Source organism: Drosophila ficusphila, unplaced genomic scaffold (assembly GCF_018152265.1).
Source record: "Drosophila ficusphila isolate 14025-0441.05 unplaced genomic scaffold, ASM1815226v1 contig_414, whole genome shotgun sequence".
Lineage (NCBI taxonomy): Eukaryota > Metazoa > Arthropoda > Insecta > Diptera > Drosophilidae > Drosophila > Drosophila ficusphila.
Window position 1 is genome coordinate 3,205,406 of NW_025064328.1, and position 15,814 is coordinate 3,221,219.

The 15,814-nt window shown below is 44.6% G+C and overlaps 7 protein-coding genes and 1 long non-coding RNA gene across 8 annotated transcripts; 4 read left to right on the forward strand and 4 right to left on the reverse strand.

Moving 5' to 3' along the window:
* Positions 1-75: 75 nt before the first annotated feature.
* Positions 76-1,287, reverse strand: LOC108087781 (transmembrane protein 183). Its single transcript, XM_017185312.2, has 2 exons — positions 1,039-1,287; positions 76-983 (listed from the first exon to the last, which is right to left on the reverse strand). The coding sequence occupies exons 1-2, from the start codon at positions 1,103-1,105 to the stop codon at positions 106-108; spliced, it is 945 nt and encodes a 314-aa protein (XP_017040801.1). The 5' UTR covers positions 1,106-1,287; the 3' UTR covers positions 76-105.
* A 95-nt stretch (positions 1,288-1,382) lies between these two features.
* On the forward strand, positions 1,383-3,347 carry LOC108087780 (probable peroxisomal membrane protein PEX13). Its single transcript, XM_017185311.1, has 3 exons — positions 1,383-2,331; positions 2,387-2,616; positions 2,752-3,347. The coding sequence occupies exons 1-3, from the start codon at positions 1,700-1,702 to the stop codon at positions 3,171-3,173; spliced, it is 1,284 nt and encodes a 427-aa protein (XP_017040800.1). The 5' UTR covers positions 1,383-1,699; the 3' UTR covers positions 3,174-3,347.
* Positions 3,348-3,471: 124 nt separating this feature from the next.
* On the reverse strand, positions 3,472-9,004 carry LOC108087779 (transcription factor Dp). The gene is made up of 9 exons (XM_017185310.2): positions 8,368-9,004; positions 6,063-6,220; positions 5,934-6,000; positions 5,748-5,871; positions 5,346-5,679; positions 5,044-5,279; positions 4,903-4,985; positions 4,761-4,844; positions 3,472-4,705 (listed from the first exon to the last, which is right to left on the reverse strand). The coding sequence occupies exons 1-9, from the start codon at positions 8,432-8,434 to the stop codon at positions 4,521-4,523; spliced, it is 1,338 nt and encodes a 445-aa protein (XP_017040799.1). The 5' UTR covers positions 8,435-9,004; the 3' UTR covers positions 3,472-4,520.
* Positions 9,005-9,138: 134 nt separating this feature from the next.
* Positions 9,139-10,459, forward strand: LOC108087784 (F-box/SPRY domain-containing protein 1). The gene is made up of 3 exons (XM_017185315.2): positions 9,139-9,603; positions 9,664-10,028; positions 10,086-10,459. Exons 1-3 carry the CDS (start codon positions 9,296-9,298, stop codon positions 10,178-10,180), a joined length of 768 nt encoding a protein of 255 aa, XP_017040804.1. The 5' UTR covers positions 9,139-9,295; the 3' UTR covers positions 10,181-10,459.
* Positions 10,227-11,113, reverse strand: LOC108087789 (COP9 signalosome complex subunit 9 homolog). The gene is made up of 2 exons (XM_017185322.2): positions 10,952-11,113; positions 10,227-10,722 (listed from the first exon to the last, which is right to left on the reverse strand). Exons 1-2 carry the CDS (start codon positions 11,027-11,029, stop codon positions 10,585-10,587), a joined length of 216 nt encoding a protein of 71 aa, XP_017040811.1. The 5' UTR covers positions 11,030-11,113; the 3' UTR covers positions 10,227-10,584.
* Positions 11,083-11,882, forward strand: LOC108087786 (UPF0587 protein CG4646). Its single transcript, XM_017185319.2, has 2 exons — positions 11,083-11,446; positions 11,502-11,882. The coding sequence occupies exons 1-2, from the start codon at positions 11,194-11,196 to the stop codon at positions 11,738-11,740; spliced, it is 492 nt and encodes a 163-aa protein (XP_017040808.1). The 5' UTR covers positions 11,083-11,193; the 3' UTR covers positions 11,741-11,882.
* On the forward strand, positions 11,705-15,791 carry LOC108087778 (organic cation transporter protein). Its single transcript, XM_017185307.2, is given in 10 exon segments — positions 11,705-11,792; positions 13,308-13,872; positions 13,937-14,252; positions 14,254-14,655; positions 14,714-14,807; positions 15,043-15,099; positions 15,185-15,285; positions 15,354-15,434; positions 15,519-15,629; positions 15,682-15,791. Coding segments are annotated over 9 exon segments (1,722 nt in total). The 5' UTR covers positions 11,705-11,792; positions 13,308-13,342; the 3' UTR covers positions 15,712-15,791.
* Positions 14,527-15,210, reverse strand: LOC108087790. Its single transcript, XR_001771189.1, has 3 exons — positions 15,154-15,210; positions 14,682-14,803; positions 14,527-14,622 (listed from the first exon to the last, which is right to left on the reverse strand). It is a non-coding gene; the product is annotated as an uncharacterized LOC108087790 (long non-coding RNA).
* Positions 15,792-15,814: the final 23 nt, after the last annotated feature.

The window sequence follows — 15,814 nt, forward strand, 5'->3', positions numbered from 1 at the left end:
CACTTGTTTTGGCGGTAGCACTCAAGATAAGGTGCGAACACCACAAAGCCGTAGATAAGAAATATACGACCTGCAGTCGATAACGTTAAAGTCGTAGTGGGGGTTTTATTTAACGAATCTCTGGAAGTCAGGATGCCACCAGGGCAACACTTTGTACTTTTCGATGCGAGCGTATTTCACGGTTACTGATACATTTTGGCAGCCATCCTCGGCGAAGTCCAGCTCCAGGTTTTTGGCTCGCATGTCCGTGCAGAGGAGCTCCCGGGTGGCTCGAAGGCGGTAGCGTGTCTCTTGATGGCCGTAGGACAATTGGCTGGGTGTAGGAACAAAGTGGCGGCACAGGACAATAAGGAGTACCATTCCCTCGTTGGAATTTCCAGTCGTGGGAGCCAATTTTCCCACATCGTCATCAGCCAGGGTTTCCCAATCATTAACCACTTCGTTGTTTTCCACATCCGATTCGTTTTGTACCTGCGGCTGTCGATTCCAGAACTTGTAGCACATGATCCAAAGGCATTGGTACTGCGTCTGCCAGCAGGACAAAAAGATGCGCTGGAGCAGCCAGTCTAGGTTGTAGCCCAATTCCAGACGGATCTTCAGCGGGCGGTGGCAGTGGAAGAGCGCCTCGATGACCAGTGATCTGAGGGCCCGTATATCACAGTTGCGGATCTGCTCCAGCTGCAGCTGGGCGGGCAGGTCCAGATTCCACCCGGAGGTGGCTCCAGTGCAGTGGCGCCGGTAGAGATTACGCCAGAAAGCCCGCGATGCGACCAGTTTGGCGGTTTGCTTACAAATCAAAGCAAAGGTCTGCACGTCCTCCGGGTCGATGTGCATGGATATGTGGAACCAGATGTCATGTCGCATGTTGATTACAGTTAAACTGTTGTTGTTGCCCTCCGCCATGGCCAAAGTGGATGCAGAGGCTCGGAAGCAAGACTTCTGTTTCACCGCGACATAGACATCTGATTGGCGAGCATATATTGCTGTGGATTATGTGACACTTGAAGTTGGGTTTCGAATCATATTTAATATAGCTACCACATTTTCCTCGGGTGCGAAAAAGTTTGTTTTGAATAAACTCATCACAATCGGCATCAAAACTCATATTAAAAATCCAACTGGTTCCACAGCTGTTGTTTAGTTCATTCTTGAATTGTAGAGTTCCGTCGGGGTGGTCACCCCTCAAAAAAAAAAAAAAAAAGATGAAAGTATATTAATGATTTTTCAGAAAGTGTTCTTATGTGTATTGTTGATATTTATTAAATTTTATCAATTCCTCATTTTTTTAGAACACGTTAAAATATGTTGTTAACAGCCATACTTATAAAGTTCCATCTCTAGTTCTCAATTTTTAGCTTAACAATCGCTAAATCCCGCAGGTCACACTTTTAAGTTTGACAATTTCTAGCGAGTTCCCGATAAATCTAGCTGGAAAAAGACAAAGCGGTACAACTGCTGAAATTGATTAATTATTAAAATAAAAATTACGCCAGATATCGTTGATAAACATCCGCTGGAGTTCCGAGGCCAAAATAGCGAGCGAATCCGCACGAAGCGGTCACATCCCGCTCATTCACTTTTTTGCCAAAAGTTGCGAATCGAGTGGCGCCTGTTGAAAGTACAAAAGTAACTTGCCGTGGGGTAAAGTTCATAGCACTTTTACCTTTTTTTGTCCCGGAGTTAGTCGGAATCGGTCGTCATGGTAGACAACAACAATCTACGCAGCGCTGTGATTAACGAAGCGCCCCTGCTGCCGCCCTCGAGCAGTATCGGAGTGGGTGTGTCCAGCGGCGGATCTCCGCCAGAGGCAGTGCTGCGCACTCCGTACGGAAATGTTAGGGCGCTTCCCGGTCCAGCGCAGCCTCCTCCCCTTCCGGTCTCCCCGTTCCAGCAGACACAGCAATACGGTGGGTTCGGCAGTGGATACGGTGGAAACAGCTACGGACTAGGCGGTTTCGGTGGATTCAACAGCGGTGGATTCGGATACGGAGGATTGGGAGGATTCGGTAGTGGCTACGGATACGGAGGTGGTTATGGTGGTGGCTTTGGCGGTGCATACAACAGATTCGGAGGCCCAGGCGTCAACGACCCGGAGCAGCGTTTCATTCAGATGGCCGAAGCCAGTTCGCGTCCGGCCTTCCAGAGCATCGAATCCTTAGTGTCGGCCATCGGCAACATCGCCTCCATGCTGGACTCAACATTCTTCGCGCTAACAAGCTCGTTTCGGGCCATTCTTGGCGTGGCAGCGAACTTTGGTCGGCTGCGCAGTGTTTTTGCCCAATTCTGGACGACATTTGCCATTTTCCGAGGATTGAATTGGATTTACAGAAAGTGAGTTCAGACTTTGAGTGGGAAATATCATATATTAACATCTATTCTTTGCAAGGATTCTCTACTGGCTCCGAATATCGAATCTGGATCCATCTTCGGATGCCTTCAAAAAGGCCTTTGCCGAGGCTCTAAACGAAAACAATCCCCAGGCGGGAGGTGCACCCCAGGCACCGCGAAAGGGCAATTCACCCTGGCCGGTGTTGGCCTTCATCAGTTTCATCTTCACTGCTCCCTATTTAATCATGAAGCTGCTGGGCACGGTGACGAATACCGCGCAGGAGGAAGGTAAGCCTTGCAGATTGCATAGCTCGGGTTTATCTAATCGAAAGCACTTTGCTCCGTCCATGTGCTTTAATCTGGCCGATAAGGCCTTTTAAGATAAGACCTGCGAATAACGCCTGTGTTTTCATCCCTCTTCAGCCCGTAATCCAGCCAAGTGGACGGCACCGATTCAGACCCAGGCTGTTTACGACTTCGTGGGACGCAGCCAGAGCGAGTTGTCGCTGCGCGCCGGTCAAACGCTCCATGTGGCCCCCCGCGACATCCAGCAGACGCTGAACTTACTCAACACCGGATGGGCATTGGCCACCACAAACGGACAGACGTCCGGAATCATTCCAATCAACTACGTTAAGTCACCACAGCAGATGCGACAGGAGATACAGGACCAAACAAAGCCTGCCCAGCCACAACCCGAACTAATGGATCTTTCTGCGGGAGCCTTTGCATCTCCTCCATTGGAGCAGCAAATGAACTACGATTTCAACCTGGCTGCCCAGCAGCAGGTGCCACTAGGACCGCCCTCCACGACGGAAGCTGTCCTGGGCGAGGGATTCGCCTGAGCTGACCCTCTACTCTGGGAATAACCTTTTACTTTAGTTAAGTTCGGTTCAGCTTTTGTAAATGTACGTCCCTGTATTTTAAGATAGCTTTCGCCTTTTGTATATTTCCACTTAATTGTACTTGTTAATTATTCAGCGATCCCAATGAAAGTAAACACAAACCATATGCGTTAACTTGGAATTGGTTTTAATTTTGGTGTGGAATTCTCTCAACCTTTACTAGTAATGGGGCTTCTCGGGTTTCTTGCTCCCCGAAACGTGTGCAAACAAAATAAATAAAGAAAAAAAAACGGCGATCTCAGTTTATCATATTTTACAATATGCAAATTACTTCTTTATTAACTTGTCACTCGGTTCGATTTCGTCTCACTTATTATTTCCTTTGAATCCTTGCAATTAATTATTTCGATTTATTACACAACTACATGCTCGACACTTAATTGTTAACGCCTTATATTTGACTTTCTACTAATTTGTATTTGTATGCTTTTGTATTCACTTGAAGAAGGTTCAATAATATAAATACAAATTCTGAAAATGTATATCTTGTTTTAATTGTTATTACTAATTAGGTAGGTTGATTATTTCGCAAATATCTGCTCTCCGTTGTCAACTTAAATTGTGGATTTTGAGAAATTAAAACAATCGTTTTATCAAATGGGGTATTGATAGGCAAATAAAACATATTTCATATGTTCCGTCTTGTCTGCAGTTCAAACTGCTCGTGGCATTCTAAAAATAATTGCATTTCATTGCTGTTATGTGTACAATTTTGGTATAATATATTATAAAGAGACAATTACCCATAACATTATCGTTTTCACTTATGCCTACCCAAACATAAAGAGGCAATTGGGGGGAAAAAGGGAGACTCATAACAACTAAGAAGAGAGTGAACATTAGCTTGGGCCTGTGGATTCGGGGGATTGCCATATGTAAAATGTGTGGATGTTTGCACTAAATTACGGGTTTCTGCTTAACTAGACAAATTATTTTAAAAACGTTTGAGCTTAAACATAAATCTTCAATGATACAAGTACAATCTGTGTATGCGAACTACAAGTACATACATGAACTACCGAATCTTCCTTTCTCGTCGTTGCGAGCTTTATAATTTAATAGAGTCTCATTGAGAAAAAACAAAACCAATTATGTGGGTGGGTGGGTCGGATTGGGTGTGGAGTGGAGTGTCGGGGGTCCTCCCGCCTAACCAGGGGGGCGTGGCAAACCTAACAAAGCGTTGATAAACGTAAAACTAAATGTTTCCTCCGCATCTGCATCTGCTTCTCCATCCGCATCCGCGTCCGCATCGGCCATTGCTGGCGCAATGTCGGCGGCACCGTCAACTCAATCGATATCATCGTCCAGCTCATCATCATCCATCTCCAACTTATACTCGCCATCGGTGGTGTGTTGTGCCGAGTGTTGTGCAAAGCTCTGGGAATCATTGGTTGACTCTAGGTACCCATTGAACTCATTATCCTCGTCGTCTGATTCGTAAATGGTTTCGCCAGTCTTGCCAGTTCCGTATGCTTAATAAATTCAAACTTTAAATATATGAGTTTTTCGTAAAATACAAAGCCATACCTTCCACATATTTGGCGAGGTTTGGTGGCACCCAGGACTTGACTCGTTCAATGTTTTCCGGCGTACACTCGCCCTTATCCAAGCCTAAAAATGTTGAAACCTGCTGAGTTTCCAAACGTAATAACCTCTTAAACACACTTACCCAACAGGAATCCCATACGCTTGAGCACCTCAATATCATCGTGCATTTCGAAGGTCTTGTCGAACTTGAATATGTATTCGGACCTGCAAGCAAGATTTTTGATTACCAATCTTAATTAATTATGGCTAAAAGGCAGCTCACTTGTCGTTGGTCACACTGCAGTTGATTTTGGTGGACTTGTGCGTGTTCACGATGATGAACGGCAGCTGAATAGAGGCATTTGGGGAAGGCACCACGCCCTGGCTTTCGTTTCGCTTGTTCCGCTCGACCAATCCCTTGAAAGCCACATGCTGCATGATCATTTCGCGGAGCATTTCGTTCTTCTGTTTGATGCGCTCGCGGCGCTGACTGTTCTCCTCCTCCAGAGCCAGAAATTGCTAAGGAAAAGGGGTTAAAATGCCTTATTAGCATATGAGAGCAGAGCTAAGGGATACCAATCCCACCTCGGCTGAATTGGCGGGCAGTCCTATCCAGCGGATCTCCTTCTTGTCCTTGGAGATAACATTGATTGCCATCAGTACGTTGAGCGCATCGTAGACACGACGTCGGATATTCTTTTGATCACAGTTGTTGTCGTACGCATTGTTCTTCATCTCTTCGCTGACCAGGTCGTCGGCCACCTCGTTGTAGGTGGTCTTGCCCTTCTCCTCTACCTTTTCGCAGACCTTCATCGAGAAGTGTCGCAATCCCTTGCCGGCCTTGTCCGGTTTGCGTTTCCTTTGCACAGATGATGAGGAGGCAGACATGGAGTGCAAGGAGTTGCTCTGAATGGCATGGCTGTTCGAAAATAACAATCAATCGCATTAGCTTTTATATTTTGACCCTTGCTCCGATGGGATACTTACAGTTTTGTTTTGATTTTCATGGGGTTGTTTGGCGTAAACTTTACATAGCGATCCCCCTTTAGCTGCATGTCGTAAAGTCCACTGCCCGAAGTCTTTTGCGCCGAGACGGTGGTGTAGGTAGTACCTAGGAAAAAGGGGAAGCATTAATCCAAGGAAAAGATCTCCTGGGTTTTAGACGAGTTTTACCTTCTGTTTTTGGAATGGACAGGCCGTTGTCCTGCAGCCGTATGAATTGTCCCTGATTGCTTGAGCCCTGTGCGGCAACGGGATCATTAGGCATGCATTTTGAATGAAATAGGTTAGTGTTGAACCTACCATCTGACTGAAGGCACCCATGCGTCCCACGTTGCCGATTCCGCTGGCACTTCCGCTGTTGCGCGCCGATGAGCCGGTGGCGTAAACCACTGTGGGTTTTCCTCCCGTTTCCAATTCGGACTTGGTTTGTGCCGGTTTCAGCATTTTGGCTATTTGTCCTGCAGGATTGAAAATACGGAGATGCTCCTTAGTTTCTGATATACACATAACACGCAACTAAAATTGTGCCTTCTTTGATAACACAACTGCATGTATTTTCACAGATACTCATGCGTTTGACTGTGTGCAAGAGAGCGGTTCGTTTGTGTTTTACTATCAACGATGCGTTGTTTTCGCCGTGCGGCGAATGAATCCAAATGGAGCGAATGAAGCGCACTGGAGTTGAGTGCAACATCAAAAAGCAAGCGAACACATTAAGATTGGGGTGCATACACACAGGTACTCCTTCACACACTCGCACGGAGATGGTGAGCGTTAGTGTAGACAACGGTGTGACAAGGATAAAGATGCAGAAGTACAAACAACCCGAAACCAGATCGCCTGGACATTAGCGATGGGCACACGTGACCGTAAATAAACATTAACCAACTAGCGATGGTTCGATACTTGAATTCGTGTTTGAATACGATTGTTGGCAAAAATACACCGGTTGGGTTCTTTTGAACCGGCGATCTTTTTAAAACATGTTGATATCAGCGCGCGCAGAATAAGAAAACCAAATGGAACCCTTGAAATTCATAAACCACATAAAATGGAAATAATCGAATATTAATATCACCTATGATCTATTTCAATATATTCACCAAACAAGAATACGAAATGATTCAAAATTTTAGCTTAATACTGAAATATGGTTACCGGCCCGGGTGTCATACCTAAACTATGAATGTAACCGGCTTTTCTAAAAATTTCAAGTTTTACATGGGCTTTGCTCGATGTAATAATTATTCACCTGTCTCCACCCGATATTTGCATAATCATAACAACGAAGCAAGTGGAAGTAGGAGAATTAAGATGAAGGGGCCAAAACAAAAACAGTAAAGGGTCGAACGCTAAAAATACCTGCTAACTCTCTCACACACACACCTGCAAATGACTCAGACTCACGGGGGCTTAACCAGCGTTAGGTATGGTCAAATACCGAACTGTTCGACCAGATGGTGGCCCTGGTCCACTTGGGTTCGGTGGGATTGATATTTCAATGTTCAAGAATTGTCCTATTATTCAAACAAACAGATGACCAAGCAATCAAATAAGCAATTCCATAGTACACCCTCAGCAGTTGGCCAGCTAACCACTAACCGGGTTTGTCGCTAATTCGGGCAGACAGTAAACCACCATATACTACGTTTATACGTGCGCCTAATTTTTAGCTCTGACGGAATTAAAACTTTATATTGGCAGCAAAAAAAGAAGAAAGCATTTTGTTGTAAGGTACAAAAGACTTTATTATGAAACTTGAGTCGTGGCAATTTACCTGTCAACAAACTAAATTCCTTTTAAGCGATATAGAGTACTTTTTAGTTAATTCCAACCGTGGCAAGATATAGCGATAATCTTAATCAAAAATTGCCGCATAAACGCGGCGACTGACAACCACACACGTGTACATCGCTTACACCTATTTGCGCTTGCCTGTTTTGGGCCGCAGCTTCGTGGCTCCGGCTTTGTATGTGTGTGTGTGTCAGTGTTGTTCTTGTTTTGGCCTTCTTTTCTCTCCCCGCTCACCACCTCCCTGCAACTCTCTGAGACATTGCAGAATGTCACGAAGTTCAGATACATTTGTTTGAAGATACATTTATTATTTTCCCTTGCAATAATAACTAGCTTGATATCATGCAAAATCCTGAAGGCGAATTCACAGCGTCGGCGAAGTAATCAGCTGTTGGCCGACCGATAAAAAAAAAGTGGGAGAAAATGCGCGCGTGCATGTGTGTGTGCGTGTGGGTGAGCGCGCCAACTGGGCGATGGGCGAATCGAAAGGGGGCGGGGTTGGGGTGGCTCACCGATTTTAGTTGTTATTTTGCGGGGGTCTCTCTGTGTGTGTCTTTTATTATTACTTTTTGCCGATTTCTAGCACTCTTCGGCTCCTCTTGCTGTTCCCCGCAAAGCGTATCAAACGATGAATATGGTAGGCAAAAGAAACCCGAAAAAGCAAAGATGGCGTTTTACGCTGCCCATGCAACTTTGTAGCGTGCGTGCGAGTATGTGTACTGGCGTGTGTGTGTCAGTGTGTGTGGGAGTGAGTGGTGCACCCACTCCATCGGTACTTATATTTCTGCCGCAGGATGTGCCGCCCACTTACCGTGCTCATCCCGAAAAAAGAAGTTCACCTCATCGGCCTTCACTGTACCGCCCGTCGAATGCGCCATTTTTTTTGGTGGGGGCAGCCGGACTGCTTTTGTTGTTGTTGTGGTTTCTACCGCTTACCAGGTGAACCGCCAAAAACAAGAAGAAAACCGGAGCTACGTGCCGTAGCCGCAACGTGTGTATAGGAAAACTGGAAGGGGCGACGGTTTAGTGGGGGTGGGCGGTCGGACGTACTGCACCCACGGACTGGGGCACGTGTGCAAATCCGGAGGCGGATCACGACTACGACGAAAAGGAGCGGAGGAGCACTTGTACAAAAACTGTCGCCCGAGTCAAAATGGCGAGCGCATTTTTCACTTCCAGCGGCAGGGCATTTTTTTCTTCTGCTGGTCACACACACTCACAGGCGGCGGCCCTTTTTCGTTGGCCTTTTTCGCGGACTTTTCACGTTTTGATTTTCACCGGAAAGGTGGCAAAAGATTCACAGGATTCTTAACTTTCGAATGGCGTTAAACAGCACGAATTTAAGCGAGTTTTGAGCGCAGCACAATGGTCACAAAATTTCCACCAAGTGACTGCTTTTCGTTTTCATGTGGGAAAGGCAAAGCAGGCTGTGTGCGGGTGCGAATGAAATGGCAGACAGTGCGCGCCAATTTACGCATCAATTTACGCAGTGTTGCAAGCAGCTGTCCGTCGACTTCGTTTCACCACACTAGTCGCGAATGTAAACAAAGTGGCCACTTCGTCTGGGCAGCGGTATTTCATTAACGTTTGGAGAACGGCCACACAAAATCGGAGTCTAATCGCGAATTTCTGGAGTTTTTTCGTTTTTCGTTGGGTTGTTTGGAAAAATGACAATCAAGAGGCCGAGGGAAATCAGAGAAACTATTTAACAAGTCCCCCAGCAGAGGAGCAACCGCACAATGGTCGATCCGGTGGCGGCGCTGTGCAACTATAATGTCCTGGAGGTGATCTTCTCCTATTTGGAACTGGACGACCTCAGTCACTGTTCGCAGGTGTGCAAGAGTTGGTACCACTTCCTAAACGACGAGAATAGCGACGTATGGCGCTGGCACTGCCTTAACAAGCTGCCCAAGGAGGCCCTGAAGTCGGACCTCCTAGCCTCCGTCTCCACGTACAAGACGAAGCTGCGGGCGTACTTCCACGCCTGGAGTCCCAACGACTGCTCCCGGAATGTGTACATCAAACCCAACGGATTTACCCTGCATCGGTAGGAGTTTTTTTTATGCTTAACGCTTCAGCTCTGCCAATTTAAACCTTATGTATTCAGCAACCCCGTGGCACAGAGCACAGATGCAGCGCGGGGCAAGATTGGCTTCCGTCACGGACGGCACACCTGGGAGGTGATCTGGGAGGGACCTTTGGGCACGGTGGCTGTCATTGGCATTTCCACCAAGGAGGCGGCGCTACAGTGCCATGGCTATGTGGCCTTACTCGGCTCCGACGACCAGAGCTGGGGCTGGAACCTGGTCGAGAACCACCTGCTGCACAACGGCGACATGCAGGGCAGTTACCCACTGCTGAACAATGCACCCAAGTACCAAGTGGGCGAGCGGATACGCGTCATCCTCGACTGCGAGGACAACACACTGTCGTTCGAAAAGAACTACGAGTTCCTGGGTGTAGCCTTTCGAGGTGAGATGTTGCTTTTCGATGCGGGGCCAAATATTTCATACACCCTATATTTTGCAGGCTTGCCGGACAAGAAGCTCTACCCCACAGTGTCCGCTGTCTACGGCAACACCGAGGTCTCGATGGTCTACTTGGGCACCCCGTTGGACGGATAGTTTCGGCCCAGGGCTAACAACTTGGTTAACAGACACACTCAATGGATCCACTAGGTTATCGTGTACATTTGTATTTATCTCAATTACGTTTGCTTCATTCCACCTGCAACTCAGTTCGATATCGTAAATTTAGTTACTAGTTTCGTTTTCTGTACAAAATTACGCATTTTGTTGATTTTACGCTACGCCAAAGTTCAAATCCACCTCGGCATTATCTTCACATGGCAATTTACGTTAGTTATACGAACCAAATGAACATAATATAGCGATTAAACAATAGTTGAATCAAGTTTTTATACACCGATGAACGCAGATAATTATGCAAGTAAAATTACAGACAGAAGAATGAACTGCAGACATTGATCTTTCAATTCGCCCACTAAATTAAAGTATCCTGCGCGAATCTACTGTTTGGAATCGGATTTCATCTTGGCCCAATTGTCCTCGTCGAAGAGGTCGTCAAAATCATTGTAGAAGTCTGCGTGAACGTGTTTGTCATTCGAGGGCAGATGGTCCATCATCATTCCTGTGGCTCCACCGGACTGAAAGGATATTAATTGAGAAGCTTATGAGAAAGGGAGTTAACTTTGCAAGTTCAATGCTCTTTGAATACTACGATTTTTATGAAACATACTTAGAAGCGAATAAGTTTCACCTCACTTGCCTAGTTCTTTTTGTCGTCTTTTCGTAAAAAAGTAATACTCTTTAAAAGAATGTAAAAAACATGTCCTGACCGCTTGCGTTTAAAGAATATCTTCGTTAACGACTTACCTCGTCCATTTCCATGTAGCCAGGGCCTTCGGAAAACATTTCATCAGCAGCCAAAGAGGGTTTCATGTTGAGATCCATGTTTATATTTGTTTTCAAAATGTATTTATGTTTTCTACGCTTTTGTTCAGCAAATATTCACTCTCATTTCCAGAGTTGCCACTGCGACAACTGGAAAGAACTGGCCACACTTCCAATCAGCTGTGATTTGGACTGTAAAAAAATATAAATATTATTTTTACGAAATGGTGCGCGTGGGCCTTCAGATTTCCGCTACTTTAGAGAACGTAGAAAAATTGGAGACTTGTCATCCGGAGTACTCCTTCTTCCTTAAACTAAAATGCAGCAACTGCGGCGAACAGTCGGACAAATGGCACGATATCACGGAATCCGAACGCGTGCAACAGGATTCACGAAATGCGGCCGGCTTTAATTTCTTCATGAAGTGCAAGATGTGCAGTCGAGAAAACAGCCTCGACATTGTGGAAAAGTCCAATGGTAAGCAGCAGATTCTATGAGAGAATCCACAATAATCTAAAATGTAAATCCACAGCTGCTTATACGGCAGACGACTCCGGCGGATTTAAGACCATCGTAGTCTTTGAATGTCGTGGCGCTGAACCCGTAGATTTCTCACCCCGCGCTGGATGGCAGGTATCATCGTCAGAAAATGGCCAGAAATTTGATGACGTCGACCTTTCCGAGGACGATTGGGTGGAGTATGACCAAAAGAACAACAACTCCGTGGGCGTCTACGAGTTTGCTTCGAAGTTCATCAAGCTGAAGAAGTAAAAACTTAGCGGAGGTCTATTAAAGCATTTACCTAGGATTCCTTTGATATTGGGTTAGTCGAAAAAATGATATACCTTGTGTTCTCAAGAAAAACAAAAAATGTAATTTATCATTAAAGTGTTTTGAACACCCCCAAAGTGAAGCATTTCTTTGGTTTAAAAAATTTGTTTATAGATATTTTAGAGAAAATCAAGTTGTTTCTTATGTAACATGCAATTTTTTACATTTAATATTATTTTTCTGTTTAATTTCAATAAGCGTTAATCAGAGTCCAGAGTTATTTACAGCGTTTAAGCTAGAAAGCCATCTTATGAATATATTTAAGAAGTTCAATAGACAATTTAAGATATTTACGATCACCAAACGATTCTCTTACAAATTTTCTCTGTAAGAGAAAGTAGCGCCCAAACTCTTCCCACATTCAGTTTTCTCTTGGTATTGATTTTAATGCCGGCTACTTTGATTTTAGATTGAGCACGAAGATAGCACATGAAAATTGTGTTTGCCTCTCTGTGTGCGTTTGCATTTATTTTTCAAGACAATTCAGTATTTCGCCAGACTTTGTCAGATTCGGTCCGGGATACACGCCCCGGAGAAACTCGCCGGACCCGGATATTAGAAAAAAACCCGCGCAATATTTAGTGAATGGCGTCCCGGTACTCCAAACTCACCTGCCAAGTGTTTAGCAAAGTGAGTCTCCGGTAATTATCCGGTCTAGTGAGCGAGTGTAAAACAGCAGAGCCATTAAGTGCATCATTAAATGTCCGCCGTGATTAGATAATGGGGACAGTCTTATCTGGACACTTCAACGACGTATTTCAGCAGCTTGCAGAAGTTCCCACCAAGTCGATGCAATAATAGCAGTCACCCCGACCCTGACCTTAGAAAACTTTCGGAGTAGAGACCCAGAAACCCCCGCCGGCGTACCTGTTGGTAATTCCCACACGGTTCATCCATTATGCATTATTCTGCCCTAGCACGCATCAATCATGCATCACTTCTGGTTGTCAACTATTATAAATTCCGTATTCCAATTACAACACTCTCCATTTTTCAAGACATGCTACAATTTATCTCAATTGACGAAGATTGGATTGCATGCATGCAAGAAAATTTATTCTCGCAACTACATAAGGGATATGCACAGCAAATATTGCTCCCTTTTAATAATTAAGATCGAGCTGCCAATTAATTGATCTAAATGTTAAGTAAGGGACAACACAATTCACTAAATTTCTTACATCGGTTTAGAATCTGGACCCAGATAGTTTTGTATTTTATTATTTTTAAGCAAACTAATAATGCCTCAAAAAGTTGCATCTAAGAAAAAATAAAATTAAAATTTTTGCAAAAATGTAAATTAATTTTGGTATTTGAAAAAAAAACGATTTTTTTTTCTATTTCTGATCTTGTACATATACATATATGTACTTGCTTATATATGTACATACATATGTATATATTGTATATTATACATTCTCCAAGAACGTGATCAAAATAAGAATGACAAATTTAAAAATTCTAATTAAATTCACATATCTCGCAAATTACAAATTCCTTATTCCAGATTTGAAGGAGAAAGTAGTTAATTTTATACTTGGGATGTCCGCTCCAGCGGCAGCTGCGGCGTCTGCCGTCCTGGATTTTGATGACATCCTTGCTGAGATTGGAGAGTTCGGACGTTTTCAGCGTCGGAACTATTTGCTCATTTGCCTGCCGGTTCTATTTGCAGCCGCCAACAGTCTTTCATATGTTTTCACGGCAGGATCGCCCACCTATCGATGTTATGTTCCTGGCTGTGATTCTCCAGATGATCAGGAATATGGAGCAGATTGGGTTTCCATCGCTGTTCCCGGTAGCTGGAGCAAACGGGGACACTTTACGCCGTCCACTTGTGACAGATTCGTGGCCAATGGAAGCTACTCCGAATCTGAAACTTGGTGCACCGCCGACAACTTTACAACAGAAACGGAGAGATGCCGGCAATTTGTGTACGGCAGTGCGGAGCGGACTATTGTCCAGCAGTGGGGACTGCAGTGCCAGGAGAATCTCTGGAAGCTGGCTTTCGTGGGAACAATGCATTTCGCCGGTTTGGTGGTGGGAACAGCACTTTCCGGCTACTTGGCTGACCGGTAAGTAAAAAAATCTAGCTTTACATAATTATTATAATGGAATAATTATACATTTTTATTTTAGTTATGGACGTAAGCACGTCTTTCTGTTCTGCATCGTATTTATGGCGCTCACTGGCGTTGCGCAGGCGCTCTCCTGGGACTACATCAGTTTTCTGGTCTTTGCCCTTTTAAACGCGGTGGGCACTTCCGGTGTTTATCCACTGGCCTTCATCATCGGCGTGGAGATGGTTGGACCACGGAAGCGCGAGATGTCCTCCATTGTGCTCAACTATTTTTACGCGGTGGGTGAGGCGCTTCTTGGCCTTTCCGTCTTCCTGCCCGATTGGCGGCAGTTGCAACTGGTGCTCTCGATTCCACCACTTATTTGCTTGGCATACTTTTTGGTTGGTACCGGAGTCGGTGCGGTGGCTTTTGGCCCGCAATCGAAGGGAACAGGCAGGTGTCATCATTCGACGGGCGGCCAAAGTGAACCGACGCGATATTTCCGTTGAGCTGATGGCCAGTTTCAAGCAGCAGGAACTAGAGGCGGAAGCGGCACCGGAACCGGAAACCGATGGTGTCCTGGCGGAACAAAAGGATGACAAAATCTGGATGGCCATCAAACAGGTGGTGGGCTCTCGCACTTTGATGGGCAGGTACGCCATCCTGTTGCTCATTTGGGCCGTTAATGCCATAGTTTACTACGGATTATCGCTGAATGCAACTAGTTTGAGTGGCAATAAGTATCTCAACTTTGCACTAGTTTGCCTGGTGGAGATTCCTGGCTATAGCATTGCTTGGGTAGGTTTTTCATAACAAAGACTTACCATTTAATTGATTACCAACCCTCCGCCAGTAGCTTTTCCTAAGGAGACTCGGAAGGAGATTAGCCCTCTCTGGATCACTGCTGCTTTGTTCTATCACCTGTGTATCCAGCGGTTTCGTCACCCTGGGTAAGTACTAAATATTTAAAGTATAGATATAATGGGAAGGATCTTATAAGTTTAAATGCCTATATAGTAGATTTGTATCCCATTGGGAAGGAATAAGGTAAGGTAGATTTCTTAAACAGAAAAGCGATCAGTTTACGAGACTATTTCTTAAAATCATTATTTAAAATAAAAACTAAAAACTGCTTCCTAAAATATTAGTTTGATCATAACGTAATTCTTCCTGCATGCCCCTAAGCTCAAGGTGAATGGATTAACTGCAAGCCAGGAGTCGAGAGTAGACACTCGTGGAGTTGTAAGTTCATTATTCTCCGATTCTACTAACAATATTAACACGCATTTCTAATACCTTTAATAATAAGAAATATCTGTTATCGTAGGTTCCAACTGGCTGGTCGTCACGCTCTTCCTCGTCGGAAAACTGGGCATCACCTCTTCATTTGCCGTCATTTATACGTTCACCGCGGAAATGATGCCCACAGTATGATGGAAAACTTTAGGATATGTGATTCAAGGCTCATTGGCTTAATTATAAATTATTTTTTTAAGGTTATTCGGAGCGGCGGCGTTGGAGTCATGTCCACATTTGCACGATTTGGGGCAATGTTGGCTCCTTTCGTGCCTCTTTTGGTGAGTTCAAAGCTATTTCATAAAAACCAGCTTTTGAAATTAAATATGTTTAGAAGATTTTAAATCGCATTTAATCTTTCGCAGGCTTCGTACTATGAACCATTGCCTCTCCTATTATTCGGAGTTATATCGCTAATAGCTGGGCTCTTCTCGCTGTTACTTCCAGAAACCTTTAACAAGAAGCTGCCGGATACAGTAAGTTCTTTATAGATATAGTATCAATAATTCAAGTTGTAATTACCCACAGGTGGAAGAGGCCATTGCATTGGGGAATTGATAAGGTGACAATTGCTTCTACACTCCCAAATTTGGATAGTTTAAATTTAATTTTTTTTTTTTTTTTAAAACAATGTTAAAGAGCTTTGTAAATACTCGTAATA